This window comes from Falco peregrinus, chromosome 1, assembly GCF_023634155.1.
Source record: "Falco peregrinus isolate bFalPer1 chromosome 1, bFalPer1.pri, whole genome shotgun sequence".
NCBI classification, from domain to species: domain Eukaryota; kingdom Metazoa; phylum Chordata; class Aves; order Falconiformes; family Falconidae; genus Falco; species Falco peregrinus.
This window is the reverse complement of record NC_073721.1, coordinates 82,283,985-82,311,389: the sequence shown is the minus strand read 5'-3', so window position 1 is coordinate 82,311,389 and position 27,405 is coordinate 82,283,985. Positions and strand designations below refer to the sequence as shown.

Below are 27,405 nucleotides of genomic sequence, written 5' to 3'. Positions count from 1 at the left end.
CTTTTGCCAACCTCTGCTGTTGACTGCAGTTTTTAGTGAAAGCATTACAAAGGTCTTTCCTTGCAAGGCACCTTACTTATCGGTCAGATTATGGCAGGTCTTCAGTAGAGTAAATGCTACTGCCAAACGTGATCCCTGCAGTTGCCTCTGTAAGCATTACACACTTAGGTAGTATTTTAAATATTTGCCTTGGATGGGATAAATACCACTAGCCTCTAACATTTGGACAGTGTATTGCCCAATATTTTCATCTGTTTAAATGTGGTGCTTGTCCACATGGACAAATGTTAACTCATTACCCCATTCTCATTTTGCATCTGTGGTGGAAGAGACACACAAATGTCTTTGCTCCTTTCAGGTGGGCCATCTTGTTTATTTCCATTTGATAATTCAGGAGTAGAAAAAGTATTTCTTAAGGAGTCCACTTTACTTCCTTGAATTGTCTTCCCCTCTTCCTCTGCAAGGAGATCAGATAACATAATGCACTATCCAAGAAAAAGAAAACCGCAAAATTCATTAGATCTAATATTGACTTATTTTACACATTCACTTTTCCTCTCATGCTCAGCATTTCCATGTACTCCATAGAAATACATGAATATACATAGACATACATGAATAATACATCATGTACTGCAATCTTTATCATAAAACTGAATATGCAGTTTGAACTTTAAGTGCACCTATTCCTCAATACTGAAGAATTAATTGTCTCAAAAGCCTATGCAATATACAGAAAATTTGATAAAATAACCTGAGAGGTGAAAATACCCCAATAAAGCAAGACAGTAAGTGAGATTACACCTTAGTTTTTATTTTAAAACTGTTTAAATGCTCTCTGAATTCTGCACAAAATGGCACATTTGTGCCCATGCCTTCATCTGGCACTGAAAACACCTGCACATATGAAGAGAGTCTCTTCTTTGTGACACACTATAAACCCATAGCAACTGCATGCACTCAGTTGAGCTATTTTAGATGTACAGTTTTAGAATTAAAACAACAAAAAAACCCCATTCCCTAACACACTAACACACGCTCCCAACACTTGCATGTCTAGTTTTAAAAGTTCAGCAACTAAGCTTATGCGGGATCTGTGCTCACAAAATCACTTGCTATCTTAAGCACTTCAAGTGCACATATTCCTTCGCATACCTATCCGATGCTGTGCCTTCTTATCAAGCACAAGGAAGGACTCTGATTTTGATCATAGCACAGCAACAATCTGGTCCAAAAATGAAGTAGTTCTTGTATTTTCTACCTCAGTATCTTGGTATCACCCTGTTTATACTATCAGCCCAAACATGTGCCCCATGTGTGAACCTCACAACCATTAGAGCAAATGTCCATGTTGTCTAGTATAGAAGTAAGCCTTGGTAGTTCTTGTCAGAACCGGTATTGATACTGTGGCTGGGAATCTGCCCAGGGCCAGCACCCACAAAGCTCTTGGATCTCCAAGGGCATCACAGTCAGAATCTCCACCAGTCCAGGACTACGTGATGAGATGCGCTGACAGGTCCTATAACCTAGCCCCTGTATCTTTAGTTAATAAAACTCATTTGAGCTAATTTCTTTAGGTACTGCTGCTTTCAGTGTTTAACAACTACAGTATGCTCTTGACTTAGCTTATTACCAATTTGATTTCCTCCCTATATCAGCAATCTGACTGGGTGAGAAAATTTTGTGAGTAAATAAATTTTTATTGGGATCAGACTAATAAACAGAAGTATGCCAGTGATATTTAATTGCCAGAATTTTAGGTCCTGAGATTAAAAATTAAATACAAATGCTCAAGAAGGGTTGTTCTCTTAGGGGGTTCCTTTGCTCTTGAAAGACGGATTGGAAAAATATTTTGCCAGTGGATTGACAGAAGATTGGAATAACTTCTCTCATGTTTATTTTATACATCAGACATGGCCAATTGTGCCCTCACTGAAAACAGGGAAGTATTCAGAAACAGAACTGAATCTTTCAACGATAGCTTGTGACATCTTTCAGACCTTTAACAACTCCTCAGACAACAAGAGCAAAGTTAAGACAACTGTTAGTGCTTCTGACTGTCCTACCAGCCAGGTCCATGGAGCACAGAGCAGCCAGAAGAATTAGGGTACAGCTAGGTGATCATCAAATGAAATCTCAACAGTACAAACTGGATCTAGGAGCTGATAACAGAACAGGACAATATGTGCATGGAAGTATGGATTTTTGACCCATGTTGAATAGGTTTTTTCCTATAACACAGCAAAAAATAGGCAAATCATAGCCAAAATAAAAATCCAGGACTTCTTATTTTAAAAGTCCCATTATCAAATATGGAGCAGCTATAGGATAATCAATTCAAATGAACTTCACATCACATGTTCTTCATGAAAAATAAATGCTCATTTAACAGAATTTCTTGAGTTTAGTTTGAAAAATCTGCTTTGTGACAATAAGAAAAGCTGTCATGCATTTCTAAAGCATAATTATACGTTACAAGCATTGAAGTAATTCTTGTGGAGAGTTTTAATGATGCCCTTGGGGTTACTACATTGAGCCATCCACCGAAGAGTTATTAATCCCCAGGGACAGTTCTGTGCTGCAGTTACTATGACACATAAAAAGGGCTGGCAGTCTGGACATAACCTGAAGTCCACACTCATAAGAGTCAAGGATCATAGAAAGTAAATTGCACCAAAACAGACCGATATAGCAAACATTTTAATGCTCAGACCACAGATGGATCCTCTGAATAATTCCTAAATCCCAGGCCTCTTGATACATGTGTCTTCTCCCTGCTTTTTTAGCAAATACTTTCCTAAAGCAACATTTGGAAACAGAAGTACATATGGGCAATCTCTTCTTCCTACACACTTTTTCAAGCCATGGAAATGAAGCACTACTGCACAAGAAACCCCCTTTTAAATTCTTGACAGGCAAAACTGTCACCTACTATCTGAAGATATTCTTACTGTCACCGTACTTTTTAGGAAGAACTAGATGACTAGCTCAAAAAGCTTCAGTCTTTTGTTACTGCAGTGGTAAAACAGGATGGACTTCCTGTTGTATACTAAGAATTTACAAGTTTTATGCTAAAGACTGACAAGTCATGAAGGATATTAATGTATTTTAGGGTATGTGCGTATTAGGAAATTATTCAGCCAAACATGTACAGACCTATAGAGTAACAACAGGGATTCAGGGCCCAGTATCCTCCCTGTGCACATCAGAAGCCTTTTGAGAACTGAGAAAAAGCTTCTGGAAGTCATACATTTTTCTCAGCCTGATCAACAGAGAGACAAAAGGTATCATGAACTGGAATGATCAGCAACATAATCCATACAGCTGATAGGCTCTGAATAAACATGATATTCGTGAGCAAGCCCATGCCTATCTTGGATACCACTGTGGTCATTCTTCTGGGATGCATACCAGATCATTCTTCTCCAAAATACAGGTTCTGAATTCTCCAAACAAAACAATATCACTTTTAGCATCAAAAGACCTATGACACCTAGTTAGGCAGTTACAATTAAACAGTACATACAAACTATACTGTACCTATTTTATTAGGTTTTTTATTTTCTGGACAGCTGAGCTGTTGTCACAGTTAAAAAGCTAGATAGATTAAATGAGCTAATAAGAAATCAAGTGCATTCATAGTATTTATGTGTCATTCACCAAGCCCAGTCTACAGCAAGAAGCACTATCCCATCTCCTAAGAGATCAGTCATAAATTCTGTCAGAAAATTTTTCCTGGTTAAGACCATTGCAGAGTTACTGGTTATAGAATCCTAAACATTACACTTGATGAAACATTCACAACTGCAATGTGATACTATATTCATGACAAGTGAAAAATTCAGAAGGAAAAGAAAAAAGTCTAAGCAACCTAAAGCAGCTGTGAAATGCATGCTGCAGACAGAGTTATCAGCTATGCAACCAGGTGCATAATGAGGCTATGCCACATAATTGGAGGGAGGGAGGTGAATCAAACATTACATTTCTTGCTTCAAGCACAGTCCCTCAAGGCCAGTAAAATACACCTTCAGATGTCCAAAATAACTACTGACACCTATAGTTTCTCAATGCATGCATCACATAACTGGCTCTCTTGAAGCAGTAGCAGTCATGATCTTAAAAAATATTAAAAACAACACACATAAATTGTTCTAAATTTAAAGAAACTACAATCTGCAGAGAAAAATCACAGCTGTATTCCTTTGACAGTGTTCTGAATTTCAACCATTTATGTCCTTGCTTTTGAAAGAGATGAGGAAGGAGGAAGGCTCACATTCAAGCCAGCAAGACTGCAAAAAACGGAACTCTTCTTTCCTGGGATGACAGATGATCATCTGCCACATACTGTTTTAGGTAGTCCTGTGAGGAGCAGGGAGTTGGACTCGATGACCCTTATGGGTTCCTTCCAACTCAAGCTACTATATGCTTCTAAGAGGATAGCTCTGCCTTCCCCCTGACTAAGTGATAATTGACTCATTATTCACAGTCACGGTTCTCAACCTGCCAAGACCCAGACGTACAACACTGGCCATTACAATATGTGACCAAAGTCCAAAATAAGGGGTACAAACACAACAAAAAGTAGCAGAAGAAGAAGGCTGAAATGATGGAAAGATTCACATATTCACTCTGCAGACAGTTTTTCAGTCTTACTTTTTAGAAATTCCACTGTCTGTACCTTAACAATGAAATAACAAGCCAGCTTAGGTCTCTAGAGAAGTAAATCTGAGTCTCTCAAGAGTAGTATCTATCATAATTGTGTGTCACTGAAAAGTATGTTGCAGACTTCAGAAACATATTTCTATCAGAAAGTATATCCACCTTGATAATTTATTTTTTTTTTCTCTCTCTCACTATCTATTGCTTAAAATTATCTTTGTCTTCCAGTTTGGAAGGGAATCTTTTGGAAATGTCCACCGATCACCCTGTATATTTCAAAGAATAATGGAATCACTTATCACAAAGCCAGAGAGGAGAGCTACCAGGATTATCAGGAAAAACTTCCTGTCAGAGAAATCTGTTAAAATGAAATAGTAGCCCCAGAAGAATGACAAAAGTCTCATGGTGTGAAACATTTCAAAGTCAGACCAGACACAGCAATCAGTAACATACTGTAGAAAACCTGGCGTGGGATAATACACTGGACAAAACAATACCAACTACCAGGTATTTCCCACCTTTTTTCAACTGAATGAATTCATTCCAAAAACAAAAATGAGAAAGGGGCCCCTTTAACTATTAAAAAAACCCAAAAAAACAACAAAAGAAAAAACACAGCAAAGCTGCTATTATAAGTTCCAATGTACTTCTTCGTCCTCAGAACGCTGGACTGAGGGCCAGCAGAAGGCCTGTGAATCCCTTAAATCACTTCCAAGTTATGTTTTGATGGAAAACCTGGGATTCCAATAATACAGTGACTTTGTGCAGGACTCTTGAACAGGAAGTAATTTTACTCATAGTAGCACAATAACCGCCTTGTACAGAGGTCATGAGTACAAATTTCATGTTCATTCACTATCTCCATTCTTCAAACACATCATCACAACAGCCAGACTTTAAAACAAGACCAAACCCTGTCACTGAAATGTTTCCATAAAATATCAGTAACAGACTGTAGAGTACCTGTATTTACTTATTTGCAAACATGTAAACCATTGTATGGTGCTGAGTTCATTTACCCTAAATGCCAAGCTGTAACAGGGGAAAAAAAATTTCAAGGCCAAAAAGCAAATCTGTTGAGAAGGTAATTTTTAAAGCCTTCATTTCTTTTTGATAATTCAATCAAACCAGCTCCCAGATTTTCTGCAGTAACCCCAATCAAAACTTGCAGTCTCCTTCTGCTTGTATATTGCCCAGCTGAGAACAGAACGTAGTGTTTTAAAGTTACTTAGCCTAGAAAACCTTATCTGATTAACATTCTCAAGCTATCTTCCTGCTTCCATGTGTTTAAATGAATAAATCTCTGTAAATCAATGCAGTTTGTCCACCTTTTCATGACAAAAAGCCCAAGTATCCCATACAGCCATAGCTGGGGGATTTCAGTGTCAGGGTCCTATACGCCTCTCTGTAAGTAAGAGCAATCCAGGCACAATTCAGGCCCCTAAACTTCATCATGCTGTTTTAAGAGTCTTAGGGCATCCTGCCTAGCCTCCTGTTGCCACACAAAAAGGCAGTGGATGTTCTACATATACCATACCTGCCAACCCCCAGCATCTGAATTGCCTGCCCCCTAGATATCTGAATTCCTAGAGTCCCATTCTAATCTTACTCAATAAAAACCCTCACTAATTTCAACAACGCTGAACTCACAGTAGCACCAAGCAAACAGAACTCTTCTGTCCAATTAACAATCTATACTGTAGGACAAGGCCTCAAGGACAAGAGTCCAAGTACTTATAGCCTGATGAATAGAGACTTGTTAGAACTTGTAGGGCACAAGCCCTGGGAGCAAAGGAACAAGCTAACAGCAGACCCCTGAGCCATCACAGTTGAGGAGGCAACCAGACGGACAGAGAAACAAGTAGCCAGATAAGGGAACGGATGGCGCCAATATGTAATTAAGAAAGCCGCGTAGAAAGAAACTCCCTAACCTTGGAATAAAAATTATTGCTAGGTCAAGATAAACTAGTAAGTACCTATTGTTCTAACGGTGTGCCTTAAATATTAACCAATCAGTGTTTTTTACGCTTAAGATTTAGCCAATCAGTGTGTAATATGTAGAAGGTAGAAACATACATAATTGTAAGAAAATCACTAATAAATGGACATCTTGCTTGCATCAAGCTGCGTCCCGTCTCTTCATTCGCCGCACTATGCAGCCGAGAAAATAACAACTTATCTGCCTAAGTGTGCAAATTAATATTTTTAACACCTCTTGAAAGTCCAATATGTCAAAAATTGTGGTCTTCTCTTTCTATACTTCACCTCCAATTAACAAGGGCATTCTTGCTGCTGAATCCTCTTTCCAATGTAACTCACTCATGCCTACGGAATTCGTTGCTCTTTTCACCAGAACAGAGATTCAGCAGGTGCAGCCTTTTCCCCTACCATCTTTGATCTTACCCCAATTAAATTACAAATAATCAGCAAAAAGTAGTTTACCTTTTTTTTTTCCTTCAAAAAAGGTCAGCTTTTACTATAATCGGTAGTACGGGTTTGATTCTTTTCTCAGTAATGCCAATTTCCTAAGCAAATTTCACCATACCATGTCCTCAGCTAAGATAAATACATTATTCCATGGACTGGGACAAGTAACTTCAGTGGGACTATCTGATTTAAAAGTGTAAATTCTTAAGTACCTATTACTGCTTCTGACTGACATTTTTTGATACTCCCCTTACTGTAGCATGTTTGAAAACCAGACAGGAAAGGACCTTTTCTTGTATATGCTCCTTCTGGGGAAAGACAAATGACTGCTACTCTCAAGTATGTTTCAGTCAATCTCACATACCTGCTTTAGCTTAATGTACAGCAATACTTCTCCAAAACTAACTCACCTCTTAATTTTCAAAAGTTTAACTGTTCTTTACCATATCAGTATCTCACCCTTTTTCCTTTAATGGAACCTATATATTCTGGTTTTATGTGGCATTTATCTGTATCTCTGTTGTGCTTTACATAGTGTCAGTGTTAGAAAAGGGGTAATATTTCCTGTTTATATCACATTCACCCCAGCTAATCATTAAAAAAAAATTATTACTCTTCCACAGTTCAACAGTGCTGTTGTTGGATACCTTTCCCATTTGAGTACTATAATGCAGTCAGTTAAATAACAAGGTAAATGTACACTTGACCATTTCAGCAGCCTGCATGAGCAAAATCCTGCTTCTTCCAACAGATGATGATGAAAAATTACCTTTAAAAAATGACATGACAGAAATCTTAGAGCAGATCCTCAGCTGATATTAACCAGCACAGTCCTGTTATGAGAGCTACACCTCGTAATATCTACCAGCACTCAAGTGATATCTATCACTACCAAGCAATGCCACCATCCTAGATTGGATTTCTAATTCCAACAATAGTGGTTTTGCAGTGGGGGCAAAAAACAGCTTCATAAAGGCACAGGCTGTACAACTGATAGCATTTTGCAATTATAATTTGAGAGCGTATCAGGATATAAAAGCTGGGAGACTTCTTCCAGAAGTTGATAAAGGTAGGCCTGCTTCTTATGGCTTCAGAAAATCTACACTGTCCTTTGCAGGATGTAAAAAGTGTTACATCTCAGAAGTTGTGTTTGAGGGATAGTTCAGGGAGAGCTTTAAATTAGACAGTAACTAATGGGAGAATATTAGTTCAGTCTACAGGAACTACACACTTCTTCGTAAGTCTTGGCTACATGAAGCCATACTTTGAACCTTAGCTAAAAGAAAGAGAATGTATTTGAGCTTATTACTTAAATAAGCACTGTGTTTTTAACACTTGGGTTTATTTTCTTTTTTACAGTCAAAGCAACCACAAATGTGCTTAAGTTCACCCTCAGTACAAGGAAACTACATTAAATACACATGTTGGTAGCACTTTTAAAAGAGCAAGTGATATACTAATAAAGCAGGACAGAATTGATTTTGGAAACCTCCTGTGTATGCATTCTAGAAGAATCCAGAGCTAGGCACGTAACTAAATAAGCACTGTAAGAAAAAAGTGAATTGTACATAACTAAAAGCATCTGGCACCTCCATACAAAGTATTCCTTTCCTAACAAATAATATTATAAGATTACAGTAGGTGGGACCAAATGAATAAAATGTCAGAGAGCCCAAGAGTTCTAAAAATGCTTAATTTTGGATATTATAGATAAGACATTAAAGCATCTTCAAAAGGCCTGATTTTTCTTTTAAAGGCAAATACCTACTGTCTTGAAATTAGGCATGTATATGTGATTTTATAAGGGACACTGAAAGCACACAATTCTACAAAGAGTTCAGCACTAAACTGGAAGTGAGGTCAATTGATTTCTGTTTCTGATTGTCCTGTTGAGCTACGATATGATTCTGATCTCTGACATTATTTGCTTTGTGTCATTTCCACATCAGGAAAGGAGGCCTTCCTCACTGCAATGACATGAAACAGCCAACAGCTGCATTTAGCACACTTCAATACCTTTCAAGGCAAGGTGAGGAGCTAAAGCAAGAGATCATTCTGTGTAACCACTTTTTACAGTACTACAGAGTTCAACCATAGCCAATACAGATTCCACCTATAGTGGTGTATCAATGCATCAACAGCAAGATTACTAATACTCCCCTTTTCTACGTTCTAGAAAATAGAAGTTATGCAACAGAATGAAAACACTTTTGTTTTTCCATCTGAAACAATCTTTAGAAATTGTTTGGTAATAAAGGTATCACAGAAAAGAACAAAAAATTGCTACCAGGGAAGCACTATTGTTCAAGGGCTGTCAAAGTTTCCACAAGTCCAGATGCCTCTGTCCTTATCTGGTGCTGCCAATGAGCTACTATGCAATCAAACACGAGTCATTTCCCTTCTTCATGCCTAATTTTTTTCTGTCTATAAAATGTAGATGTAATACTTTGCATAGCAAATACAACTGGGATCTAAGAACAACAAATATCCATAAAATAGATCAGCTATTATTATTTCAAAAATAATCTATGATGTTTGCGTCCCTATGTCTGGGTTTTTTCCACATTTAGGGGCTCTGTATGACATTTGATTTTATACTATATTGAATGGAGGTTACATAGAGATAGCTAGTGAATTTATGATCAATAGAAAATTGCAAATTTTTTCTCCTATCCCATTCTTTCCAATGATCCAGCACAACACATCAATAAAAAGCTCTGAATTGACGCTGTTTCCCTATTTCATGCCCTGTTTAAGTTCCCTGCGGATGACAGATTAATTTAATTAGTTTTATTGAACTGTCTAGTTGCTTTTATTGGCAAATCCACTCATAGGAAGAAGGCTGCAAATTTCTCTTGGGGTTAGCATTGTCCTACTGGTCCATTTTTAAAATTAAAGTGAATTTACTGTCATTTCTTATATAGTTTTCTGCTATGCTTTCTGCTGTTAAGACTCACATTTGTAAAGTTCCTCCACTGACATTTATATAGGAAGTTTAAGGTGGTTGTTTTTCCTAAATGTGGTTAACAAAAAAAAAGAAGCAGACAACTACCGTCAAACGAACCATGAACCAAATACATCACTCAGCTTTCACTGGGGAATTAAATTAATCTGATCACAACACAGAATAGGACATGCCACCTGGAAGCAGAGAAGTGGTCAGCCACTTCCAACTTCCTCCGCTTGACAGCTTGCTCGGCACAGAAGCATCAAAACAACAGCACTGAGGCTATGAAGTATATACCCAAGGTTGAATTTGCTTCGAGATTGGTCTGATCAAAGCACTCAGACTTCAGTGTACTGCCAGGCTGTGTGAGGTATATGAAACACAGCAAAACTAACAGCAGGAATGGACTGAATTTAATCCCAGTAGTCAAATGCCCAGGGCCATAGCAAAAATATGAACCTAAACTTTGGTTTGGCATTTTTCTATGCAGCTGACTGATACAGGATCCCATACTTTTAGAAGTGGGAGAGGAGTAATGTAAAACCTAGATTAAAAATTTGAAGCTTGGACCATTTTTTTTTCTGTATTTTTTTTAGCAGGTCAAAGGAGAAACTTTATGCTCCACCAAATTTCCCAGTCCACCTCTGAGTTTAGAAAAATCAGCAGATGCTGCCTTCTAAGTTTGGACATCATAGTTCTCTCCACCAGATTTCAAACACTCTTTTCTAAGATTTGAAAGACCTCTTGCCCTGTGTGGCAATTTTTTAAAAAGTGGGGATTGGGTCTATTCCCATGAGATTTTGTCCAAAGTTGTTCTAGGAAGTGTTTAGTTCTGAAGAGATGACTCATTGACCAGATCCACAGAAATCTGTGTCATCAACTCCTTTGCAAATCAAACTCTTCTGCAGCATCTTCAACTGCACAGTCAAGAAATTCTTAAGATTTTTCTCTGGACTTAGAAAGCATCCTGGAGCTGTCCAATCTCAAAGCAAATGCCAGTTAGCTGTTTTATTATCAGACTGGCTTTTATATTTACAAGCTAAACATGTAACTTGGCATAAGCATAAGAGGGTTCAGTGATTCTAAGAGCAGCACAAACTAATGTATTAAAATAAATGACTAATACAATTATTTCTCTTACCACTATTTTTGCTTTGGATTTGCACAAGAGGTTGTCATTTTTTACCAGGTGCTGAAAACTTCTGCACAGCTTTACAACAAGCATAAAAAAATTCACCTTTCTGCACCTGTGCTCTAATTACAAAATCATATTCCCATCGGTTCACCAGTCTTTTCACCTATCTATTTGTCTTGTTAATATTATCCTTTTGACAAAAAATACACTTTGGATGTTCTAAGTAGGAAAAGTAAGAGACTTACTAGAATCTCAAACCACCCCTCAAGTGTCCATCCATTACAGGATTGATAAAAAGGGTTAAAAAAAAAATCCAATTATGGAGGGAGTGCTCCCACACTTTTTAAATATTACCTATTTTAAATACATAGGTCATGTTCTGTTGGAGTATATATGTGGCAAATGCTGAGCTCAGAGTTTTAAAATGACATTTAAGTATGTTTATCCATGTCCCACCAGCTCTGGTAAAAGGGAGGTAAAAGCCTTACTATAATCTATGAACTCTCATTCTGTCCCTCATTCAGACACAAAAAGACAACAGTATAAAACTGTGATTTTCTTGTTTAGAATACTAGCAATTTTTAAAAAGCCATTAAAAGTCAGGAATGCAAAAATTCATTAAAACTGTTTCCCATATTTACAAGAATGGAACTGTTCTGTCAGCAGAAGACCCTAATGTGCTCACAGGAGGTTACTCCACGCTGACATTTATAGCCTCAAAGAGTTCTTTTTAGGTAGGCCAGAACAGTCAAGGATGCTTGGGTCTTTGTACTCAAGGTATACTCTTTTTAGTTTCACTGTGGGAAATGTAACTAACGGATAAAAATTCAACATTAGTTAAGAAATTAGTTTCTTATGAGATGCTTTCAAGAATAATGTAGAAACTCCTGGTGAAAAAATCCTTGCAATCCCAACTACAAAGCTAGTATACATTCATGCAAAAGTGAAAATCACCTTATATATATATATCGTACCCTGTGAAATCAGTGGGATCCAATTACTTCTATGTGTGTCTTCTGTTTCTGATGTTATGACAGCCCAAATCTAGCAGATGGTGATGTTTTTCAAGGAATTTTTAAAGCCTCCTATATACACACACAACTGTCTGGGCTTGGTTATTAAGCAGGACTGCAAATTCTGACATTAATTCTCACTGTACAAAGATTTAGTGTATGGATCACCACCATTGTCAGGCCAAATTCGGAAATGTAATCTGAAAATTGTCAGATTTTGCTTGACAGTAACCACAAATACATCCCCACAGTAAACATCTGAACTCATACATAAAAGTGAAAATTTCTGAAGCCTATCTTACTAGCAATCTTACTAAGCTATCACAGTTGCTTTTAAAAAAAAATAATAAAGTTTTAATTAAAACTAAAAATTTGAAGCCAAATGACATTTTTTCAAATGCAAAATTAAGAAACTAAGAATGTGATATTTTAAAAAGTATTTTGCACTGTTCTGATCGTAACATGCCTTGTGCTTTACACGGAATTTTTGCAGCTCACTAGCTTAGAATGCAAACCAGCACCTCTGGGTATTTTTAAAGGAAAATGAAGGTGGGATGAAAACAAGCTGAGCAGTTTTGTTTATATCAGCATAGGAAACAGCATTTCTAAGAATGATTCAGCTAAAGCTCTACATTTTATACAGTTTTAGTGGCAGATGCTATAGTGACAATGAAAGTCACTGAAGTACACGCTGAGGCTTTTTGCAAGTATCATCATGATATGCTGCGTGCTTCTAAGATAGGAGCTATCCCCAGTGTATCAATCATACATAAAGAAGACCAGAGCCTAATTTTCAATCCTCTTATCTCATCCCCCAGTGTCTCCTTTCTCTTCTATATTTTACTGGAAGGAGAGAAAGAAGGTTGCCGCAAGATTATTTCTATGGCAGTTTCGACTCCCCCACTGGTTTTCTGCTCCGTGCCTGACTGACACTTAGTTCTGCCTGAAGGACAAGGACAGGACAGACTTCTGAGTGCCAATCAATGAAGCATGCCACATGCTGTAATTGAAAAATACAGTGCTTCTCCAATAATATGAGGACATCATTTTTAGTGCAAAGCTGAGGTAAAGAGAATTGTAAGTGAGTAACATGTAGCTCGCATTTATTTTTATGGCATCTGACTTAACATGGCCAAATGAAATGAACCTGAGCTGCAGAATTTGGATTCAGATCTGAACCGCCTGCAATTGAGCAACACTTAGATCAAGGTTAAGCCCCACCTTTTGTTTCATCTGCAAAGCATGAGACTTTTTCAGCCTAATCATCCTAATCTGATGTCCTGATGTGCCTTCATCCAAGTTATCTGTTAGCTTGGCACACACAACAGCACAGCACAGCAAGCTAGCGTTAGTAAACCTGTGTAAGTATCCAAATTGCACACCTCTGATCTTAGGCTATCTTGTACTATTAAGTACTTAGGCACTTCTTTTATGGAAACTTCAGCAAAACAATGCAGGCCATACTTAGGAAAAGCCTACCCTTCCAAATAGTGCACGCTCCCTCACCTCCCTAAAGCGAGCACAAAGTGGTTAACCACCTGTAGAGAACAACCTTAGCAGTCTGTGGAGCAAGATAAGGAAAGTTGTCCTTAGGGATCCCACTGCTGATAGGAGAAACAAAAGCATCAGAATGATTTGCCTAAGGTTAAAAAGCAAGTGAGTAGCAGAACGACACTAAATACTACTGCTTCTCTTTTTACCTTCCCTTCTGGCTGCAATTTCTAATGAGAGATGTGGGAAGTTACGTACCTTTCAAAAGATAAGTAAATGTATTTAGAAATTCTTCATACGACTGCTCATGGCTATTAATAAATTGATCAAGGATGCTGTTGTTTAACAGTTGTTCTCCCATGATCCACACCTTGACAGTCGAACAGGTGTATCTGCTTTAGTAGGCTGCTTCTGCAATAGAATGAGCCGCATGTATCTGCAGGTAGAAAACTGTAGAAAAATTAACTGAGGAGTCACTAATTCACATAGATTAACACCGGAACATCAAATTTTTCTTCCCTCCTTGTGAAATTCTGATCTTGTCAGTGGGACTTCTGACAACAATTCCCCCAAAATTCAAGTGGACATAGTAATCTTAAGTGCAAATGGAGAGACTGTGATCATCTATGCCTGAAATTTATGTCCTCAGGTAATATGGGCCACAGAAGTGTCCAACTCTCTTGCTGGTGTTCATTCCCCCTCATTTTAAGTTGTTCAGTCTTACAACCCCTGCCTTCTTTTCAGAAAGTGACACCACTCACTAGCGTATTGGATTTAACATCTGGGACACCTGTACATTCAAAATTCGGACTGAATCCATCATTCTGCAGGTACACTGCTCACTGTACCATCAAATCCACTAAACCCAGATTTTGGACAGCATGTTTAAATCATGATGACGTCTGTGTGTATGCTGAGACAACACACAGGATGGGGAAGGTATGATGAAACTGGGCAGCTACATAGGAAGACGAGAACCACACCTTGAGAAGGGCGAGTGCTGAGAGCTGAAGGAACCCAACAGAGGCTTTTCTGGACTTGAAATCTCCACTCTTCAGTCACACAGCAATACCCTTCCAGCCCATCTTCATCACTTCACCAGACTCTGAGGGAAGTAATGGCCCTGAAAAATCTCTCAGTGAAGTATGCTGAACTTAACTTTGCCTCTCACTTATAAAAGCTGTGTAAATGGCATTTTAACAGCTGTGTGATGCTAAATAGTTAATAATGTTACTGATTTTTAATATACATAGGACCAGACTACTAGAAGCAGAAAAACACCCCTGAGAGTGTGGACACACATAACTGACACATTGTCTCACACAGTGGCAACTTAACTAAAAAGTGTAAATGATCAGTTTACATACATAAATGTGATAAAGATGCAAGAATGCCTTATACACTAAGTGCTTGATTTTCATGTGTTCCTGTGCTGCTTCTCTTGATTTACCACAGCATGAAGAAACGGCTTTTGGGAATGAAAGCTTAATTCTTCAGCAAAACTTCAAATCAATTACACTAAGCAAAGGCTGGCAACCTGATTTTAAAGTTAAATAAGATCGAACAAAAATTGTTCAGAGCCCAGCAGGAAAATAAAGCATGATTTCTAATGTAAAACTCTAATTTTGTTGGATTACCAGCTTGTAAATAAGACTAATGTTCTGAAGATATAAAACCACATGCACACCCACATGACCTAAAGTTTTAAGTTTTCTGATGTTTTACGAAAAACAAAACAGTATTAATCTCCCTGTGGACTGGCCAAGCAAAATATAATTTACCAGACTCTCAGAGTGGCTTATGCAAATTACAGTGGTTTCAGAGGGAAGCAATGCTTTCTACTCATCATTACTGTTCAGTTATTACAGCCATTAATTGAGGTAAATTTCATTCTATGAAAGACTGCAGTGATTTTTAAGGCTAGAGTCAAAGAAAAAAATGCATATATTTAGTCAAGAAAATGGTAATAACTACCTTTTGTTTTTCTTTGGCATCTGGCGTCAAGGATCTCCAAGTCCTTTATAAACACTAATGAAATAAACTTCACAATAGTCCCATGAAGAAGAGCAAACAAATATTATTCCAAGTAACAGATCAAAAAACTGAGTCACCAAGAGTTTAAATGACTTACAAACAAATCAGAGAAGGGCTGGCAGTAAAGCTTAGATTCCTTTACTCTAAAATGCTCTAGGAAGCTAGAAAATTAATAAACAATTTGGGAGAATAGTTGTATCCCTAACCAAGCTGAATGGCAGCTTTCTAAGTGAATATTCTACAGCTACCAAGTCATCAGCTGCAGATTAAGCATCCAGACCAAGCCTTACTAAAACACTTTAGCTCATTTCTACTCTGCTGCACAGCCTCTACTTCCTACAGAACTTGGAAAACTTCACGTCAGATTTTAACATCCTAAACTGTAGAGAAGCAACAGCGCAACAAGGCTTTGGATCGATGCCAGGTTTTGACTCATTATAGTTAGCTGGGAAATGTAGTGCTGACTTCAGCCTGACCAAGTTTTAGCCAAATAATGATTGCAAAATCCTGAACATCAGCCTCATGAAAAAGCAAGCACTGGATGCTGTTAGGATATAATCTAACATTTAATACCAGAAATCTCCTGACATACAGAGATTAGGAATTTATCCCTAAGAGTTTTAAACATATATTTCAGTAAGCCTATGTATTTTAATCGAGCATCCACTTCAATATGTATGCATTGGGAGAAACATCACCAAAACACTGAAGTATTATTTTTAAAATATATAGCATAGAAAATTCCCTGGATATTCCAAGCATGGGAAAAGACTACTTTCTCAAGACTAACGGCTTTTTTTTCACCAGAAAATGGATCCAATTTTTACCCAAGTCAAAGCAGTAAATCCAGAGTACTCTCCCATAGCAAATATAGTTATTACAGGCATTAGTATAGGAGATCTCCTACTAACTATGTCAAAGGTATTCATCTTGGGTTAAGAAAATATAATAAATTGTAATTCATATGCTACATTTCCTTATTATTTCTTCTCAATGGAAAACCAAAGAATATATTTTGAAACGTGAGTTCACTAAATTATTCATATTTTAATAAATCCAAAATTGGAAGAGAGGGGAGAAAACCCTATTTGCCATTTTGGCATCCATCCTCCACTGCTCTTTCTAAGAACTTCACAGTTTTGCTTCAAAAATCTAAAGCAAGAAATAAAATGCTAACTGGACTACAGAGGTGACAGTTCAACACAGACCTAATCTTCCCTTACACAGCTGTTACTTACGTCTACAGAATCATCTCCTCGTGGAGAGGAAAAAACAGCTAGGTCCTAATAAAAGCCTAGGTTCTGTCAGAAGAACAGCCATTCACTCAAAAAATAGAGAGGAGAGACTGGCAGCTAGAACTACCTGTCACTCCCTGTTTTCAATTATTTTGAAGAGCTGCAGGATGCTATTGCATCACCCCAAATGAAAGCAAGCACAGAGGATGGTATCTGGATAACACCTACTACACCTGAAACTGAACATATATGGTTATGGTCAATGGTACAATAGAGGTGTTCAGAAACTTACCTCAACCTGTCAAGGTTTTTGTATTTTTCATTTTCATTCCACTTTGGTTTTCTGCTGCTTCCCACCTACTTTATTCATAAGTCTATTGTAAATGAACACCATACTGCATCAGCTGCAGAGAAATTTTGTGATGTGAACAGCTGAAAACAGGCTGACCAGAAGAATCTCACCTTTGCTAAGGAGCTAACCAGTAGATTCTACATAGGTGAAAGGCTTCAGCAATCATCCAATTCACAGCCTCAAGGCAATGACTCCTCTGAACTGCCATGAAAAAGAAAAAATAATGTACAATAATGGATTGGAATCACCCAAAATTTATGAACTGGCTACAATCACACATCTACAAATGAAATGACTGCATTGTTCTGCTAGTGGGTAACTACTACTGAAATAAAAAACTTATCTTCTTTTTCCCAAAAGGCATCAAACTAACTTGGAGGTTTCAAGGAAAGTAAGTCAAGAATATCTGATCCTTTCCCCACACTGGCTCTGGATAGTTTTAGAGTCAAAAATGAGAAAGTGATGCATCCAAGCAGCAACTACAGTTTCTTCTTTTGGCATTTCACTCCTGCTTATCCATCCAAATTAGTGTAATGAGGTTTCTTGAGGCAATCATTCATTAAGTCTTGCTGATCATTGTGCAAAATCAATTTTATTTCTCAAAATGCAGTCTTCTTCCCAGCTGTTTAAGTCAAACCAGAAATCTCTGCATTCAATCACAGAGGCAGGTCGAGTGAGTATTAGCATGATTTCAATTATGCAGTTATTAGTTCTACTAAACAATAAAAAATGTGGTAGAATATAGGCTTCCTGTTTTATGCTGCATTTTTGAGTGCTTTATTAAGTTTCTTCTAAATATAATACAGACAATGAAAAAAAATCAAGATTCTGAATTTTTAAATGGAAAGAGCAATAAGTTCACCCACTACAAACTCACAAAAACTTTACACAATTTTTTCTGGGGAAAAAAAAAAAAAACAACTTCACTAGCATTTCTGGCATAAGTTAAAGTCAGGTTTCCACACCATGACTTTTCCACACCACACCACTTTGCTCTCCCAAAAGTCATTCTTAATGAAAAAAAAAAGGATAATCAGAAATTTTTATTTATAGATCACTCATAGGTTAATGGTAAACATCACTATTACACCTGTTTGAGAGATTTTATAACCTATGTCTGCTAAAATCACAACACAAATACATTATTTTTACATCTTATACTCTGTTACCACTGGACAATGCCTGATCTTTTTTCCCTATAGAACAAGCACAGTAACTGCACCTGTGACAACTAACTTTTTTCAAAGGAATCTTTGATACTTCAGATCTAACTACCTTCTCATAAAAGCAATGCTACTCTCTTAACAACCCACAATACTGAACTTGAGCATCAATAAAGGTTTTACATGTCAGTCTGCACTAAAGACCTTGATTCTGGGGACTCTCTTGGCCTGGCTAGTTCGGCAGCATAAAAGCTGTCACTAGCAATGGGGTGTGCTGGTAAAGGCAATACAGAAATTCTCTCTGTGTGTTGACCACTCATGTAGTTAGGCAATACTACAGGCATATATGCAAGTCTGAATTGTGTGGTAAGCTGTCAAGGGATCAAGTACGGAACCAAAGCTGTTTCCTGCCTCCTAAGGACAATGCGAAAGCACACTGTGATTCAGGACATTAGAGACTCCTCTCAAACCTGTTCCAGGAGCTATGTAACACATGCTGTCTCTTACAAAAAAAAGGTAACATCCCAATCTGCCCTCTAGACACCAGTACTGTAGAAGTCACACCATGTAATAGATATGTTTGTGTAAAGCTTGCTAAAGGAAGCTGATTTAATTACACACAAAATGAGTAACCTAGATCCTGTATTGTTAGCAACTAAAGTAAACTCAATCTGAAGAGCAGGGATTAGTACTTTTGGAGGAAAAGTATCTTGATTTCCACTCCTTGCTTACTACCATTTACAGACTCAAGGAGACTCTAGAGGAGTATGGATTTGCTACAGTATTATTACAGCAATAAAGAATGAGGTAACACCTTTGCAAAAGGAATAAGCCTGTATCAGATGACTACAGTCAGAATCAATTTAAGCCTAAATGCTGGCTGCTTCCAAAAATGCCACCAACCCCCACTCTCCCTCTTCACCCCTTTGCTTTTCTTTCCAGCCTATCTCTTGGCCAGACAAAATAAAATACTGATATAAAACCAGAAAATAAAGTCAGCAAATACCTATTTTCTGTTTAAATACATGTTTTCTGATCTGCCTTACAGGCATTAAATCATGAGTGCCTGCACAACCGGACAGGGGGAACGTGCAGTGGGAGCAAGGGAAGCATGCAGGATTGCCCCTTCTGGCAGCCTGTCATAGCTGTTAATGCAACCATGAAAGCACAGCCTCACCAGAAACACCAGTCACAAGTGGCCCAGAAAGCTGTGCTTCCTCCACACTAGAAAAGCAGATGTTACCAAGGAAGTCATACCCGCACTACCGGTAGAGGGGTGCAGATCATCAGCCCCCATGGTGCAAAGCAGCATGCACAGCTGGAACTCAAGCCTGTCCTCAATAAATGCCTGTTAGCTATGGACTGTGGTCACTATCCATTAACCAACATCCCAGGACGGCACTTTGAAAGTGGACCAAGTGAAAGGAGTGATTCCAGGAACTCCTACCAGAGAAAGACATAAAATGTTTTTGGTGGGGCAGCACAGGAAGGCTACAGGCAGTCAACTGTTTCCTTCTTGTCTAGGTATCTGTAAAGCTACAGTTGCAAAAGAAAGCCCTCCCTGCTCTACTGTCCTGCCCTACTTTTCTCCCTCCTCCTCCCCGCTACCTATCACCTGCAGGGAAGCAACGTTCCTGGAGTAAACCCGACAGCAGCAAGCTCTGGCCACAAGCAGGTGCAGGTCAACTGAACTATAGGAACAAACTAAAAGAAAAAGCTTCAATTACAAAGGACGCAAACTTTGAGATGAGGTTCCTTGCAGCATCTCTCAATTCAGTGTGATCTGCAACAGCTAATCCTGTTTAAATCAGCTGGATGTTTGCCACTGCCTTCAGCAGGAGTTCTTAAGGGCACACACTTAATGCATCAGCAATTTGTGTGGATGGGAACTGCATCTGCTTGCATAATACTAAGCCTCAGAGGCGACCTTCAGGATGGTCAAAAACACATGCCTCTCATGCCCAGCACCTGTGAGCTTTTAAAGGACATATCTAAGGGCTTTAATTGCAAGCAAGCACATTGATCCTGTTTGATTTCAGTGCTATTATGTCAGTCTCGTACATGATCAGAAGGGTTTTTTAATGAATTTCTAATGCCTTCAAGAGCACTGCTCCCTTTAAAGACCACCTGGAGGCCTACAACAAAGGTAACATTCCCTGTGCACCAAGCACCCCTCCAAAACTCGGTAGCTACTGTTCGCTGGAATGTGATCATCCTAGATTCGACAGTCAAAGCACACCTGGATTCAATCAGCTATTTTAGATGAAGCCTCCAAATAAAGCCCTGTCCCTCACATTAAATACTGTTTACTGATGGTTTTAGATGAGACAGAAAATTGAAGACTGTAGAATGCTAGACTCCCTGTGCCATTTTTTCCATAGGTTTCAGCCTGTGAGTCCTGGCTAAACATCCAGGATATTTGCATTCTGGCTGGCTAACCCTACACAAACGAGTAAGGTGGCCCTCCCTCTCCCTGCTGAGCTGGAGTTCATCACTGCAACCCACAAGGAGACAGCTACATACCAGCTCAGAGATGATTGTGTTTTACTGGCAGAAAATATGCTGAAAAGCCTGAAATTTCTCAATGCCATTTGGAATGATTTGGGATTAAGAAGATATAAACCACATATTATTTTAAGTAATTTATTGCAAAAGAAAAAAATCAAGTGAAACAAAACATTTCCGTAACAGTGAGCAATCTGCTGAAAACATACTACCTATGTCAATATTATTAGAATAGCAATTACAAAGGTAAAGTCCATTTATTCATTTTTGCATGGGTTCTCTGCCAAATAAATTCAGGATGCAAATCCTAGATGTTCTTGCTATGACCCGGACAGTTATGAACATTATTTTCCTGCCCTGTAGACACATTATTGTGAAGCTACTTCCTGCAGTTCCTCCAAAGCAGTTTGTCACTGACAGTTACAGAAGACCAGCTTGGACAGACCATGTCTTCATCCAACACTGACGTGTTGTTGTCAACAAACTTTAATTTTTCCATCTTCTCAGCCACAATAATTGGGAAACTAATTTCTAAAAATAAGGCATGTCACGTGGCAGAAGGAGAATAAAATGAATATAAAATATTAAATGAGACAGATCCGGGGAGGGGGCTGGATTTTTCTCTTAAGCTTTTGTAGATCTTTGATCACAGAACCAAACAAGGGTCAGACTGTGTCAAGCACTTGGGTAAGAAGCTGTCAAGTATCTAGACGCTACCGAAAATAGAAATAAATGTGATCTGAATGCCCTTACATTTGGGATAAGATCAGTTCTTCAGCATTGAACTCTGTAGCAGAGTCTACTTTTACCTTCGTTTCAGCTGAGAATATGCCATATAGACACTACTGGGCCCAGTGCCTTAGAGCTGCTGTACTTCAGATGAGAAACATCACCACATCCTATCTGCATTACAGCTACTCAAAGTCTCAAGACAGTTTTTGCAAACATTTGGTATGTTTGCTTTGCTGTACTGATCAAATTCCATTTCAGGCTCTTTCTATTCTCACAGCAGTTCCAAATGGGAGACGAGCTATTTCTGAAATACTGCGCTGCAGGTATTGTAACTCAGGAGCGAGTGAAGGTAGGGCCAGCAAAACAAAAGCAGGGAGCCACAAAGAGTGAACTGTTTCCCAGGTTCTTATGTTTATTTGCTGTGCTATGTTATGCAAGTGGCTCATCCTCTGTGCCCTAGCACTGCTAGCAGTTGAAAGGATATGTTCCCATAGGACTTCCCAGAGTCTAATTATTTTTTTGTTGGAGAAAAGCACTGTGAAACTGATGAAAAATGCCACAAAAGGGTGCAAAGTTTTATTAGTCTTTTAAGGTCTGATCAGAGGGCCAGTGAAGTAGAAAAAAAGACATTCCTAATTACTTCAGTGGACTCTGAATTGGACTTTTAGTCAGCCCTCACTCACTGGGTTGCACACATTTGTCATTTCCTTTGCTCTGTTTCAATGTCACTACCTACTTGCAGCAGAGCATTCCTGGGAAAAGCAGTAGTACACCAATCAGCAGTAGCTGTTTCCTTTTACTAGCTATTAAAATTACTTTAGATGACATTTTTCTGTTACAATAGCACTGAAAAATTCCAAAAAATGTTCATGAGGTTGGCAGGTTTAGCAGTGTAAAAAAAATAAAGGAGCATGTTCTACATTTACAATCAAACTAACAGGAATCTACTGTCACTCTGGTCTGGTTCTACTACAAAGAGTTAAAGCTTCTGGAGACTGGCAGGTTTCTTGTTGTGCCATCTAAGGCTGGGGGTAGGGGGGGAAACAACATTTCACAGCCGGTTAGCCACAGTAGACTCAGAAGCACATCTGCAAATTACGCAGATAGATTCCCCTCCATCAGGCTGTCTCTCCATGCCACAAGCCCCCAGTGCTGTCAGAGAAGATTCCTCAAAGTGCTCACATTCGAATCCCAATTACATAGAAAGATTTCGGAAGACACAAAAACCCTCTATCAGCCAGGTATGTCTAACTTATTGTTTTGCCCAAAGCAAAACACTTAACAAATGTTTTGAGCAATATTATATAAAATTTCCTTCCTTAAGCCTGTTTATAGAGGACTTCAAAGCTCTGTGGGTGTCTGGATATGACCTTGATTGTGAAGAATTTGGGAACAGCACTTGCTTTTCAGGGTTCTGCTTTTTCATTTTGCAAAGGGAGACTCTGCAGATCAGGCGGAGAAAAAAATCTATATACAATATTGCAAAATAAATTTAATTCTACCATGCATATCTGTATTCATGCCAAGTTAAAAGTAGCTGCAAACTAATGACAGAATTTAATGGTCAGGAATGAGCACTTACCAACTAAGACTCCATGCTATCCTGCAATCCATTCTCTCAGTGTCCAATTAATGCTGTTCAAATACCTTACCTTTGTGTAAATGAAAGGTGCTTGGGGTTTGCTACAGTTCATAAGATCAAATAATTCATTATTTGGTAGCATTCAAATTACTGTGAAATTATTATTAATATGGTATTTTTTAATGTTGACAAATATTAATATGAAACGTCATGCTAAACAACAGTACTGATTATTCATTGTTCTCCTGTTTAAAATGTTTTTGTTGCCTATTTGAGTAAGAGGCACTGCACACAGGTGAACAATTACTACATAGGGTCAAAGAGAACAGTAAGTAGTAAACAGTGTTTGTGAGTGACTCACTGCCTAAACACAGTGATCTAGTGACATTGTATAAACCCTAGATCTATGAGGACAAAGGACCTATGGGAGACTTGCCACTTTCCATGCAGAAGCTAGAAGAGAAGAGCAACATCCAAAGGCATGTGAAATGCCACTTGATGTTTAGGCACCTGAATCCTACCCCTTGTTTCTAAAACACATTCATCCTATACTTCTCATATATATATATATATATATATACTTTATATAGTTTCTGAAATAATACCCCACATACAAGTTGTAACTATGTCCATCTATTTCCATACTAAGCACATTTCAAACTACATTAGCTAGTGCTTTTAGAAAGCACCTTCTCTCTTCATTTATGATCCTTCTGTAAATACATCTCCCAACGAACCTATCTATATCTGAATTCCTTGTAATCTCTTGTTGACATACAACTAATAACTGGGGGAAAAAAAACCAGTTAAAAATAATGTTTGATTTTAAAATAAAATAGGGGAAAATATTTGTTTTCTTCTTTCTGTTAGTTTAGCTTGTCAGATCTGTCCAGTTCGCTCCTCAAATACAGGGGTTATAAAAGTAATGCTGAGATTCACTTATTTGTATAATCCTTGGAGCTTCATCTTTTAAAAAATGCTAAATATGATGAAGTATGACTCAAGTCACCATAACTGGTAATTGTTTGTGTAACTCCACCCTTCTCTATTTAACCATCTTCACTTCTCGTACTGTCTTTTCCCCTCTATCTTGTGCTGTCCCACAACAAAGGCATTTGTCTCTTTCCCACCGCACTAACACTGATGCTAATCCAGCTCCACAGTGACGTGGTTTTGAGCATAAAGCCGCAAAAAAAACTTAAAATTTTTGGTTATAAAGTTAGATTGCTACCTTTTGGGATCCCTGAAGCTGCTCAGGGACAGATGAGCATTGACCCAAAGGAATCAGTGGTGTTGGAAGGTTAGAGGTGGAGGCCAGTATAGCCAAAGATCAACCACACTCTATTAACACACCATAATTAGCATGAACAACCTGGAAAGAAAAAGCAATTCCAGCAAGTGCCTCAGGAGCTACTTCTGCCAGAGAATCTAGGATAAATATTCCCTCCGTTACTTACTGAACTGCTTGCTTACATAAAGTTCAATAAATATTAAGGAATGACACAGAGGAAGTGTGTTTAAGTATGTTTGTATAACCAGTAAATTCTGTGTGTTTATCAATCTCACTTTTAATAATTTTCATCCACTCTATATCTTTTCTCCACTCTATATCTGCAACAGTCTCTGCAGATAGTATACTCTTCAGAACTGAGTACTGCTCAATATTTGGGAAATAGTTTGTGAGATTGTGGACAACAGTAATTGTCACATTTGGAGGCGCCTGAAGTATATGTAAGAATAAAAATTGAATGCCAGCATTTCAACTAAATTCCTTCCCATTTTTAATACTCTCGTTAGACTTAAAATGCAAACCAGCAGACAAATGTAGAACACTATTGTTACAAAATACAGAATACTTACAGATGTGCTCGTGGCATCTTCAGTATGGAAGACATACTTTTCTGAAGACCCTATGAAAACCAAGAAGCTAAGTAGCGACACAATATGAAAGAGACAAAGGAAATCTAACACAGTAAACTCAACTTAGTACAAACTCCTCTAACACCACCATTTTTGAATGGCTGTAAGAAACAAGCAGCAGAGATTTCTGTTTAGCCTATCGCCTGAAGGTAAATAACTCGGCAATTTTTTCTTCATGCAAATAATACGAACAAAACCTGCTACGTATACTGACATGCTCAGAATGGGGTTCTCTATAATTTAATTAACTCATAACTGAACTTCACCTGCACCCCAGGACTTCCAAAAAGGAATCCAAATGTGCAAAACCACCAGCACCTTCAGGGCAGAGGGATAAGGACTGGCTACACAGTGAATAGAACCCGATCATGATCTTTGGGTGATTCCACAACATGCAAAAAGACATGACAGCTATTCCACAGATTATTTTTTTAACAGAGTCAGTAGTGGTTATGCCTCCTCTGTCTGTGTGCTCTGGCCTAAGCATATCTGACCAAGCTTACCTACCTTTGAAAGCATTTAATGACAGATGTGCATTTTAGCACAGCAGTTTGCATACCAGTTTCTGCACAGACAGTACAGGAGTGAGGCATAACAGTTCCTGTGGTGCATGAGAACATGCAAAGATGGTAATTTGATATAGTCAGTCTCATCAATTCCCGTAATTTTACAGTGACTCTCATTAGGTACACTATGCTGTTCCAGAGCCCCCAGGTTTTGATGTCACATGACTAGAAGATACCCATCCCTCTTTATAAAAGAAACCCTGTGTGTCTGGCATTTGTTGTTAGAGCAAAATGAAAAGCAGGAGCAAGGAAAATATGAATCCTAAAGATTTCAAAACAGGGAATTATATTTTAAAATGTAGAAGTTTGGGGTTTATGGGGTTGTTTGTTTTGGGTTTTTTTCAAATATTGTATTTGAAAGCTAGTTCACACCTTTACATTTTGGGGATTTGGCAAAGTCTGGGACAGAGAACTTGCATGTTTACTAAAAGGCACAGCTCTGCTGTCACCAAGGACAGTGCCAATGAACCAGTCAGTTTCCCTTTCTGGTGTCTGTGCTCTCCAAAGCTCACTCAGTGTTACTATCCAGGCTGACTACAGCAACGCTTTCAAATTTTTGTAGAAACCAGGGAAAAAAGCAAAAGATACCCCTTGAAACCTGCTCATGAAAGCATGAGCAAACATCAGAGATGAAGAATTTGATCACAGTATGAAAACCTCTGGCAGCTGGACTCCCAAGCCACACAGCTACCTCAAGCAGGCACAAGTGTGCGAGACTCACCCCAGCACTAACAGCTTCTACACCTCTGCCACTGCAATGATACCTGCGCGGTTAGAAATACTGCTGGCACCGGCTGCTCCTACGCATCTCCAACAAATCTTGATGTTTTCTTTGTAAACCTGCAAAATGTTCAACTGGAGTTTGCATTCGCCTATGTACGCACTTACTTCAGCTCACCGACTCGGCGACACGACGGCAATTCCCCGGCCAGGGGCCGGGCTCAGGGGCCTGGAGGGGAGGGGACCCCCCACTCTTACCACAACCGGGGCGCTCACTCGGGGGGCAGCCGGGCCCCTCAGGCAGGCGGGCCCGGGACCGTCTGGGGGCGCAGGCGCCCGGCCCGCCCGCGGCTGACCCCAGGGCCCGGGGCCGTGCGACCCCCGCCCTTCCCTGCAAACCCCGCGCCGCCAGCTAAGGCGGCCTGCGGCACCGGCCGGCTGCAGCCCGGCCAGCCCGGCAGCCCCGGGACGAGAAACCGGCAGGGAACTGCCCGCTCTGTGTCATCCCCGCCGCTGCTCCCTCCGCCCTCGGACCTCCGGCACCGAATCCCGCCGCCGGGACACCCGACCCCCCCCCGACCGACCGCCGGCGACCCCGGTCCTGCGGCCCCACTCACCCGCCGCCTGCCCGTGCCCGCGAACCCCTGCGCCCCGCGGCCCCACGGCCGGGAGGTCGGGCGCCGCGCCGGGCCAGGCCAGGCCGGGCCGAGGCGCCAAGCGCGAACTACCGGTCCCACCAGGCGCCGGGGCCGCCGTTCCCATGGCAGCGGCCGGGCCCGCAGCAGCGCGGGGCCGTACGGGTGTTAGGCGCTAACAGGCCGTAGGTGGTACAAAATCCCGCCGAACACACAGCTCTTGCTTGATTCGTGTCTTGAGTAGCAGAAGCGCGTCTCTTTTGGGGTCTCAAAGTGCGAACTGAAATGC

The 27,405-nt window shown here is 39.4% G+C and overlaps 2 protein-coding genes across 26 annotated transcripts in view; one reads left to right on the top strand and one right to left on the bottom strand.

The window, feature by feature from the left end:
- The window catches only part of IFTAP (intraflagellar transport associated protein), a 49,137-nt gene extending 21,890 nt beyond the window's left edge, over window positions 1-27,247 (bottom strand). For 2 of the 25 annotated variants that reach the window (XM_055799343.1, XM_055799496.1), the window contains exons 1-6: window positions 27,099-27,247; window positions 26,483-26,601; window positions 25,136-25,185; window positions 17,404-17,494; window positions 13,931-14,122; window positions 300-457 (exon numbers count right to left, since the gene is read on the bottom strand). In XM_055799343.1, coding sequence (XP_055655318.1) covers window positions 300-457; window positions 13,931-14,033 — 261 coding nt within the window. In that variant the 5' untranslated portion in view covers window positions 14,034-14,122; window positions 17,404-17,494; window positions 25,136-25,185; window positions 26,483-26,601; window positions 27,099-27,247. Of the gene's footprint in view, window positions 1-299; window positions 486-13,930; window positions 14,123-14,653; window positions 14,796-15,646; window positions 15,714-17,233; window positions 17,316-17,403; window positions 17,495-25,135; window positions 25,186-26,482; window positions 26,602-27,098 lie in introns of those variants that run through there. The other 23 variants (XM_055799375.1, XM_055799403.1, XM_055799393.1 and 20 more) reach the window with 23 other exon arrangements.
- On the top strand, window positions 22,827-27,288 carry LOC129784993 (uncharacterized). Its single transcript, XM_055812177.1, has 2 exons — window positions 22,827-22,934; window positions 26,623-27,288. Exons 1-2 carry the CDS (start codon window positions 22,827-22,829, stop codon window positions 27,286-27,288), a joined length of 774 nt encoding a protein of 257 aa, XP_055668152.1.
- Window positions 27,289-27,405: the final 117 nt, after the last annotated feature.

Excerpts from the sequence above, each read along its gene's own strand:
- LOC129784993 (XM_055812177.1), top strand. The coding sequence starts at position 22,827 with ATGCCACAAGCCCCCAGTGCTGTCAGAGAAGATTCCTCAAAGTGCTCA. Across the intron at positions 22,935-26,622 it reads AAAAACCCTCTATCAGCCAG|TTTGCATTCGCCTATGTACG; the intron begins GTATGTCTAACT and ends GTTCAACTGGAG.